At 40.6% G+C, this 10,527-nt stretch overlaps 2 protein-coding genes across 2 annotated transcripts; one reads left to right on the top strand and one right to left on the bottom strand.

Annotated features, from left to right (window-relative positions):
* Nucleotides 1-444: 444 nt before the first annotated feature.
* On the top strand, nucleotides 445-7,062 carry LOC135471201 (carbohydrate sulfotransferase 1-like). Its single transcript, XM_064750320.1, has 4 exons — nucleotides 445-557; nucleotides 1,630-1,773; nucleotides 4,810-5,056; nucleotides 5,489-7,062. Exons 1-4 carry the CDS (start codon nucleotides 539-541, stop codon nucleotides 6,147-6,149), a joined length of 1,071 nt encoding a protein of 356 aa, XP_064606390.1. The 5' UTR covers nucleotides 445-538; the 3' UTR covers nucleotides 6,150-7,062.
* On the bottom strand, nucleotides 6,390-9,049 carry LOC135469906 (uncharacterized). Its single transcript, XM_064748546.1, has 2 exons — nucleotides 8,345-9,049; nucleotides 6,390-6,401 (listed from the first exon to the last, which is right to left on the bottom strand). The coding sequence occupies exons 1-2, from the start codon at nucleotides 9,047-9,049 to the stop codon at nucleotides 6,390-6,392; spliced, it is 717 nt and encodes a 238-aa protein (XP_064604616.1).
* Nucleotides 9,050-10,527: the final 1,478 nt, after the last annotated feature.

The raw sequence follows: 10,527 nt of genomic DNA, 5'->3' as shown, positions 1-10,527 counted from the left end.
GTTTTTATTAAAATCATACCCCATGAGAACGTCGCGATCTTATCACGCCTAAAGTAATTCCAATGTACGCAGGCCGGGACTAATATAAGTTATATTAGTCCCGGGTACAGATTATGGTTCATTTCTGCCGTCATTGCTATAAAGATTTGGAAGCAAACTAGGGACGTAATATTAACATTTACTCATATATATATAACAATATATATGAATATAGCAACACCTTGGAGTCCCCCCCCCCCCCTCAAAAAAAAAACGACAAGTCAGGATGCAAGCGAGTACGCATGGAGATCTGTTGAGCATTTTCATTTGCATGTGTATACGTGTCTCAGCTGTCGGTTACATTTTATCTATTGATTTTTGTGTGTATATGTGACCAGTAGTAGACCTGTATATGGTTGGGAGGGTTTCACAGGAATAGGTATACATGATAACGGATCCAGTATATCCAAAGTTAAGCTTCGTTGAGAAATAGAGAGAAACTTCCGACGGCTGAGATGTGAGGTTTTAACTTCTTGAGGCAGACAAAGAGTAGTTAAAAATGGATCTGGATTCTAAAAGTAAGTTAGCTTTAACACAGCATTAAAATAAACTAGATGATTTTTTTCAGGACGATTACGTGCGTTTGTACACGTGAGATTGTGACAATGTGTGTACTTTATATTGAGGCCATGAAACATTATTACACGAGCCCGGGTCCAATTGTTCATAGATGTATTAGCAGTTTAGTCTGGACTAAAATTCCAATAATTTATAGTAAAACTCAGGTATAAAGATGTATGCCTGGCTTAACTTTGAATGTACTTAAGCGCAAGCTGTTCCAGAATTTGCGAAAATCTGCACAGGGGAAATGAAATGTACATATGTGAATGTTGAGAAACACCGTCGTTTTTGAGTTCATACATGTATGACCTTTTTATTCCAAGAAAGTCTCTAAAAGCTCTAAGTCCCCCTTTCGCGCCGAGTTGTTACATGTTAAAACAATTCTTTAAAACTCTTAACCAAGGATAAAGTATATTTCACTGGGGGCCAGCATTATGGTGGGAGGAAACGGGCAGAGGCCGAGAGAAACCGAAGACCGCCAACAGGTTGCTGGCAGGCCTCCCACGTACGATCGGAGAGGAAGATTAATCATGTAATGTCGCATTAGCGCCGGTTTGGCATATAAATAGTGTCGAAAGCGTAGCTCAGAATGCCGGATGTCTTTGCTGCACTGTGCACAATTCTGGACCCTTTATTACACAGTGTGTGGGCAATGTCAAGTATAAGCTGGCTATTATTGTGCTCATATTTCTAAGTTTTGCATTCGTCGCTAAACTGTACTAAATGCTGCATCCCGAGCGGAACTCTATTCCAAATCCTCTTTCAGACGATTCGATTTCACGTATCGAATAGGGGAATGAAAATAGCACCAGCTCTATTTCCCAAGCCGTTTTCACAGGGTGTGATTCGTCTAATTCTACAAGGCGTAGGAAATAGTACTGGTCCCTTTTTTCAAGTGACAGTTCTAATTCGTCTTGTCTAATCAAAATGAACTACAAATCCCAACGTCTGAAATGAACTTTAAATTTCAATCCGTAGGCAAGTTTAAATTTACGTTGGTTGATAGTGTTTTCTATTTCTTTATCACAGACTCGCCGCTGCTCTGTACAACATGTCAGATCCCGTACTTTGCGGTCTGTAGACAGAGACGGATGGTCATGGTTGTAATAATGACTCTGATATTTGTCCTTTTTATCAGCTGGACAATGAAGGCTGATGTACGATCGCATGCATGTGAGTATATTTATTCTTGTGAAGATTCAGTGGAAGTTTCTTTTCAAAATTGAACTGTTTTAATGAGGTGAAGTGTAATACACAGGTATAATGCCTTCGTGTATGGTGTAAATACCTTAGTACAGATTCCGTGAAAATTACACCCATTTTAATGACCATATAGGTTCAACTTTGGTCGTTTTAGCAAAAGGATGAGGCGTCATTTGTGCACACAGAAAAAGTGTCGCATGATTGAAATATGACTAGCTGAATTTGAAAACTTTCAAAGTTTCGATTTCAAATCTGTTAGAAAGAAATCAGTAGGGCGATTTTCTTTCATGTTTGGATTTTCAGGACGGAATTTGGCAATTGCATAAAAAGCCTAAATCGTTTTTAAGGATTTCACACTAAAATGACACCGGACCCAGCTGGGCACACTCCTAACACAAGAATAGACACCCGACCCATCTAGGCCTTCAACAAAGTTGCATCAATCCAAGGTATACTCTAAAAACCAGAACGGCTAGAACAGAACCCAGCTGAGCACACTCCCAACTCAAGAACACACACTCGAGCCTTCACCAGAGTTACATCAATCCTAGCTAGATTCCCAATACAAGAACAGATACCCAGCTTTAGCTGGAAGCTGTCGTCAGAGTTACATCAATCCTAAGTACACTCACAACACAGGAACAGACACCCGGTCCGTATTAACCTTCGCCAGAGTTGCGTCAAACCTAGGCACACTCCCAACACACAAGACCCAGCTGGAGGCTTTCATCAGAGTTCCAGCATATCTAGGTGCACTCACAACTTAAGAAGATACACCCGACCCACCTGGAGGCTGTCACCAGAGTTATATCAAATCTAGGAACACCCCAACACAAGAACAGGCATCCGACCCACCGGAGGATGCTATCAGAGTTACATCAAATCTAGGCACACTCCCAACACAAGAACAGACATCCGACCCAACCGGAAGATGTCATCAGCGTTACATCAAATCTAAGTACACTCCTAACTCAAGAAGATACGCCCGACCCACCTGGAGGCTGTCACCAGAGTTATATCAAATCTAGGAACACCCCCAACACAAGAACAGACATCCGACCCACCGGAGGATGCTATCAGAGTTACATCAAATCTAGGCACACTCCCAACACAAGAACAGACATCCGACCCAACCGGAAGATGTCATCAGCGTTACATCAAATCTAAGTACACTCCTAACTCAAGAAGAAACACCCGACCCACCTGGAGGCTGTCACCAGAGTTATATCAAATCTAGGAACACCCCCAACACAAGAACAGACATCCGACCCAACTGGAAACTATTATCAGAGTTACATCAAATCTAGGCACACTCCCAACACAAGAACAGACATCCGACCCAACCAGAGGATGTCATCAGAGTTACATCAAATCTAGGTACACACAAGAACAGACACCCGACTCATCTGAAGCCTGTCACCAGAGTTATATCAAATCTAGGAACACCCCTAACACAAGAACAGACATCCGTCCCAACCGGAAGATGATATCAGAGTGTTATGTTATGTTAGCTTCTAAATTGAGCTTGCCACTGTTTACATATGCTAAGTTCAGATCCTGCTGTCTGCCTCTGCCTTAGAATGTTCCAGAATACGCTCAGTTCGGGGCCTGTTTGTTTACAACAAGTGTTCAGGAATTTTCTTATTCTAGAAAATTCCACCAGTCTATATAAGACCTATGGAAGCAGGTCAAAGGGGGATAAAGGAGAATTATTGAGAGTTTTGGATACTTTCGCTGGGTGTTACCTTAGTAGGCCATTTGTGCTGAATTTTGGTGTCTTTATAGCCTCTGGCTTTGTTATATCCTATCTCCACCGAGCACTTGTTCAGTCTGAACTTGTATATTTAATTTGTGCTCTTGTGTACACAGTGCTTATTAGTGCACGGACCCTGTCTGTGGAATTTTGTGTATATTTCGTCATACACTCAGTTATAATGTGTACTTTCCCTCTTATGAATATTGCCTCAGTGCATTTTTTTAAGCATTGTGGAGTATATGCGTCCGTTTGGACTTGACACCGTTGTACATGTAAGTACTTTAGTATTTGTATAGGTACTGCTATCCTTTCTTGTTAAACTTAAGTACTTTAGTATTTGTATAAGTCTTGTTATCTATTCTTGTTAAAGCTAATAAATTGTTGAAAAATAAAATCTGCTGGTATCGGTTACATTTTTGTGTCCGGCTAAACTGCCGTGTATTCCGAACAAGCCATCTCTTTATAATACAGACAGTTTCGGTCGTAGCAAATCGGGGGCTTGTCCGGGAAGTGAATTTGAATTGGAATTGAAAGGATTTTGTGTACGTTGTGTCATTTTTCTGGTCTTTGACTTTGTAGTAAATGTTGCCAGCAGATTTTATTCATCATGTCTGATTTTAAGCCCGACAAGTTTATGGAAACGCCAGATCAGGGCATTTTTGATGTGTTAAATAAGAATGATTTGTATGCTTTAAGCAAGTACCTGAATTTCGGTCGTAACACTGAGTTACATCAAATCTAGGTACACTCCCCAACACATGAGCAGACACCCGACCACAATGGAAACTGTTCTCAGAGTGGTATCAAATCTAGGTACACTCCCCAACACAAGAACAGACACCTGGCCCAACTGGAAACTGTTATCAGAGTGGCATCAAATCTAGGTACACTCCCCAACACAAGAACAGACACCTGGTCCAACCAGGCCTTACAATTGTATCAAACGTAATCACACTCACGATAGAAGAACACACGGCCAAGTTAGGGCCCAGGACTACACTGAACCTAACCACACTCACAGCACAAGAACATACATCCGATCCAGTCAGGCCTTAGAGTTGTGTCAAACATAATCACACTCACGATGGAAGAAAATACTACCAAAGACCCCACGGCTAAATCGATCCTAGCCACACTCACAGTATAAAAACACACGTCCGATCCAGACCTTCGACACGACTGGTAGTTTAACTGAACACCCACAAGAGTTTTTATAAAATGCTTTTAATTCATATTTCTGTTATTTGTAGATAAAGCATACGGTGGAGATATTGCACAAAATGCTACTTCCTTTGAAGTTACAGCAGAAGTAAGGAACAAAATCCGGGGACCGGTGAAAGTCCTCGTTCTCGCCTACTTCCGCTCAGGGTCAACGTTGACGGGCGAGCTCATACAGCAGACGAAGGGGACGTTTTACGTGTTTGAGCCATTTCACCAGATGGAATATCACTATTTAAAGACAGGAGAACCTCCCACTCTTATAAACGGCACTAAATGGTAATTTGTCGACTGAACTTTGGAAATCCACCAGAGACTGATTCCATATAGCCAATGTGGACATAATCCAATAACAGAAGTTTAATTTAAACGGTGTTGTTACCATAGAAATTAATAATGGTACCGGTGCATTTAACTGATAATAAGTTGTATGCTATGACAAATCTTTCACAGATAATATGAGAATTTGGGACCGTACTGTTAAAACCTTTAAATAGTACTACCCGATTTTCTCCTGCCTCAAAACTGGCTGCTGTCGTATAATAAAATATTCTTGAGTACGGCGTAAAACATCAATCAAATAAAAAAATAAATCAATAAATCATAAAATAAAAAAATAAATAAATTAATAAATCGAATGAATAGCATTTTTTTTGTTTTTTTGTCTGCATTCATGCAGCTTGTAAATGTTTAAAGGTGTATTCTTTTCAGGCCAAACACGCTTGAAGGGCTGCAAATGCCATACCAAGTGCATACGCTGGAATCTTTGTTCAATTGTCAAATCAAAAGAATAGATAAACGGGCACTGACTCCGTTTGCGGAACAGTCAGTGATGGTATCAAACTATTCGAAATGTAGAAAGTCAATGGAAGAATGTGCGGAAGAGTTAGGAAGTGCCTGCCTAGGATCTCCAATCCGAGAGATCAAGACCATCCGTACCCCTATGAGATTTGTTACAGAGTTGTTAAAAAAAGATCCTTCTGTGAAGGTCATCCATTTACTGCGAGACCCTCGCGGTCTAATCAATTCCTGGATAACATACGGTTATAAACCAAAGACAGATATTCTTCCTCAGTATGTGTGTAACTTAATAGGAGACGATTTGAAGACAAGATACGAATTGGAGAAACAATACCCGGGAACTTTCCTTTCCCTGATCTATGAGGATCTGGCACAACACCCTATGGAGATGCTGCATAAGATATATGGCTGGTTGGGAATGCTCGTTGACACCAAGGTCATTGATTGGCTTAACAGGAGTACACACAGTGATAAAGACGGAAAATTTTTGGATACATATAAACAAAAATTCCACGGCGGCAGCATATTCTTGGATAAAGAAGATTTCAGTGGAACGGTTAAACTTGATTAACAAGTTTTGCGGTGATCTTATCTCACATGGTAATTTCCCCACGATATCTTCAGAAGCAGAGTTGGCAGAGTTTACCGTGCCCGACAGAACCCTCTGAGGAAAGGCGTATAACCACATAGTAGGAATATTGGTTAAATGTTATGTGGTTGATATATTAAAATTTGACTCTTTTTCACGTAGGTATGTTCACGTAAAATCATCGCTCTCCATTTGAGGAAACTGTTTTGAATTACTGAAATATCACCGGAGTACCTGTGAATAAACCAATCTTTACAGTCACAATTATACACACAAGCACAAATACCGCGCAATACACCAAATCTTTACAGTCACAATTATACACACATGCACAAAGACCGAGCAATGCACCAAAATATAAACGTGCACATTTCCAAGGGTGTCGCCCCGATCTCTGCTCGATTTCCACACACCATAATTCCAGCTGCCGTCGTATAAGTGAAATATTTTTGATTATGGCGTAAAGCACCAATCAGGTCAAAACCAAAATACAGCTTAGTTGGAAAGTTTAGTAAGGAAATTAATTAATATTATTGATGGAATTAATATACTTTTAATGCCCCGTATGCGGCAGCGTAATTTCGGCCAACAACACGTGCACTATTTGAATGTGTGTGTGTTGATTTGCCTCTGCTCGGCGCTCGGGTATTTATATGCAAATCTGAGCAGACGAACAACTGTCTGGTGGAGTACAGCACTATTTGAATGTGTATGCTGACCAACTGATCTCCTCGGTGCAGTGCTCGAGCATTATATGCAAATGCCGGCCCAAGTCTGTTTGTGAGGGTATTTATAAGCTGCGTGCCCTGGTCGGAATCCGCATTTCACTGTACGCGCCTTCGCGGCGGCACGCCTTTAGTCTTTTATCCCACCACTCCCTCCCTAATAAATGATTAATATATACTCATTGGAGGACATCAGCAGGTTCCTATCGCCTGTTTTTAGTGTTTTTAAACTTTCATAGACATACCCCATGTGGGTTAGACTTTTATTGAGGGTTCGACATTTTTATATGCTGCGCCAACTAGTGAAATGCATAGTCTTCATTCTATGTCGCTTTTATTGCTCCGGCATGTTTTATTGTTTTAGCCAGCATAATAAAAATGTTGTCTTTTATTCACCCAAACTATATTCGGCTCTTTATTTTTCTATGCGGTTAATGGTTATCATGGTCATTAAGGAGAACAACAGGTAAAAAGACTTTCAGATTTTCTGGTAACATTCGTGAGAAAGACCGTTCATGACTCTGGATGGTAACTGGAGGTTTACCTTGTTCATTTTTCGACGGTATATGATTGTATGAATCAATGAATGCTTGGGGTTTAACGTTGTACTTAATTTTTCAGTCATGTGACGACGACGACGAGTCTTTAGGTGTATGTACATACACTGTCTCATCTTGCCGCCACTGAAGTATCATGCCAAAGACACCTGACATGACACCCCATCCAGTCACATTATACTGACATCGGGTCATCTGTTTTCTTGTTCTAACCACAAGTTAGTTTGAACGTACGCATTTCTATAACTGGCTTCAGTTTAAATGGAGTCGGAGATGATGCGGATTAAATTCTGGTCGTTTGATCCTGGTATATACGCTTTGTTCCCCCAACTACCACCGTCTTATATGTCAAATATTCTTGAGTAAGCCGTAAACTATCAACCAGCTCAAACAGAAACAGATCTGACAGCCCAAATGTCAGTGTTGTGTAGCTTGTCTTTTCCTACATGTGCGAAGTTATCACTGTTACATACTAGCTGAGATTGAGAGCTGATACAAGAACACCCGCCATATTGCTGTTATATACAAGCTGTGTTTTGACAACTGACACAAAAACACTCACCATGTCACTGTTATATACTAGCTGTGCTTTGACAACTGATACAAGAACACCCCCCATATTACTGTTATATACTAGCTGTGCTTTGACCGCTGATACACTAAGAACACCCACCATATTGCTGTTATATACTAGCTGTGTTTTGACAACTGATACAAAAACACTCACCATGTCACTGTTATATACTAGTTGTGCTTTGACCGCTGGTACAATAAGAACACCCACCATATTGCTATTATATGCACGCTGTGTTTTGACAACTGATACAAGAACATCCACCATATTGCTGTTATATACTAGTTGTGCTTTGACGACGGATACAAGAAGAACACTTACCATACTGCGATAATATACTAGCTGTGCTCTGACCGCTGATACAAGGCCATCCACCATATTGCTGTTGTATACTAGCTGTGCTCTGACCGCTGATACAAGGCCATCCACCATATTACTGTTATATACTAGCTGTGCTCTGACCGCTGATACAAGGCCATCCACCATATTACTGTTATATACTAGCTGTGCTCTGACCGCTGATACAAGACCATCCACCATATTACTGTTATATACTAGCTGTGCTCTGACCGCTGATACAAGACCATCCACCATATTGCTGTTGTATACTAGCTGTGCTCTGACCGCTGATACAAGGCCATCCACCATATTGCTGTTGTATACTAGCTGTGCTCTGACCGCTGATACAAGGCCATCCACCACATTGCTGTTGTATACTAGCTGTGCTCTGACCGCTGATACAAGACCATCCACCATATTACTGTTATATACTAGCTGTGCTCTGACCGCTGATACAAGACCATCCACCATATTGCTGTTGTATACTAGCTGTGCTCTGACCGCTGATACAAGACCATCCACCATATTACTGTTATATACTAGCTGTGCTCTGACCGCTGATACAAGGCCATCCACCACATTACTGTTATATACTAGCTGTGCTCTGACCGCTGATACAAGACCATCCACCATATTACTGTTATATACTAGCTGTGCTCTGACCGCTGATACAAGACCATCCACCATATTAATGTTGTATACTAGCTGTGCTCTGACCGCTGATACAAGGCCATCCACCATATTACTGTTATATACTAGCTGTGCTCTGACCGCTAATACAAGACCATCCACCATATTGCTGTTGTATACTAGCTGTGCTTTGGCAACGACATGTGCACTGTTTTAGTTCAATGTACCACCCCTAATGATCCAATGTACGTTTATTGTCCAACGATCTGTTACATGGATTTTACGTCATCTGAAAAGGTCTCATGTAATTTTTTCTAGAGGCGTGTTGACTGTTTTAACCGAGAAATCATAAGAAACAAAATGGTCTCACAAGCTATACGGACCTGTATGTTACTGACATTTGTTTTAATCAAAGCTTATGAACTGAACTTATGCACAGTTGTCAAACTGGTGAAGCAATATATTTGAGACGATACGTCTACTTTAATAGATGTTATGCCTCTCACTCGGGAGCGATAGCAGACAGATAACCGACGCACACCAACACGTGGATAAAGTTCACTTCCTTTAATCTCATGTACCGAAGGTACATCTCGCGATGAGCCGTAATGGTTGCACAGGATGTGGTTTGATGTCATATATATATGGTAAAAGGCTGTAACAAATGAAATAACATAACTGAAGGGAGATAAAACTGGAACAACATAACATGAACTTACAAAAGTTGTCTCCCCTGAATGATTTACCTTGACGTGACTCGTATTAAATACGATTATGTATAAAATAAATCTCTAGCACATACCTTGGTATACTGGTCTGTTCAAAAGCAACTTAAATTTACAGTTATGATTACTTGTCATTTATGCTGAACACTAAAACAAGCTCACAACACCTTATCAATGAATAGCAATACAGCTACGATTTGATGGTGTTGTTGTAAAATGTCACAGTTCATATCATCGACCGCCCATGTCATATAACTTCCTTGGCTATTTTGCACTGTAAGTCGAGTACACAGCAAAGTTAATGAACTTACACGGTGGTAGCTCTCAGTTCAGCACAACATTTAACATTTGACGGGACGGAAATTTATATTAATTATAAATGCAACAAAAACATAGACAAGTACAGCTTGGATATTGAATGAAATGTCCTCAATGGTCGAGCGCTTAATCGTGTATTTCGTCGAACGGTGTAATAGTGCCTAATCATAAATAAGGACAAACATATAACGTTTATTCCGGCTTCTTAAATAATGCCATCAGGACGTGTCTCCGGACATCTGAGCAGCCAGCGCTCCCTTTTCCCCCATTAGAGTCACCCTGCACGTTCACCCTTAGAGTATGCTTATGTATGTAGGGATGAACGCTTCATCATTTTGGGATGGAATTAACTAAAAATACCACAAAAACAGATAAACCGCAAAAACGAACTTCAAAATGTAGGCACGTCCTTTTCTCTGACATTTATCTTAAGCACTTTGAAAGACTGACATGCTGGGAAAGACGAGAATATGGATTGGTGTCGTGATTATA

The sequence above is a fragment of the Liolophura sinensis genome, chromosome 7 (assembly GCF_032854445.1).
Source record: "Liolophura sinensis isolate JHLJ2023 chromosome 7, CUHK_Ljap_v2, whole genome shotgun sequence".
In the NCBI taxonomy this organism is placed as follows: domain Eukaryota; kingdom Metazoa; phylum Mollusca; class Polyplacophora; order Chitonida; family Chitonidae; genus Liolophura; species Liolophura sinensis.
Note: the sequence above shows the minus strand (reverse complement) of the source record. Positions and strands in the feature narration are given on the sequence as shown.

Bases quoted from the DNA above. Each gene is read 5' to 3' on its own strand.
- LOC135471201 (XM_064750320.1), top strand. The intron at 1,774-4,809 runs GTGAGTATATTT...TGTTATTTGTAG, and splicing joins TGATGTACGATCGCATGCAT to ATAAAGCATACGGTGGAGAT. The intron at 5,057-5,488 runs GTAATTTGTCGA...TATTCTTTTCAG, and splicing joins CTTATAAACGGCACTAAATG to GCCAAACACGCTTGAAGGGC.
- LOC135469906 (XM_064748546.1), bottom strand. From the start codon at position 9,049: ATGGTGGATGGTCTTGTATCAGCGGTCAGAGCACAGCTAGTATATAAC.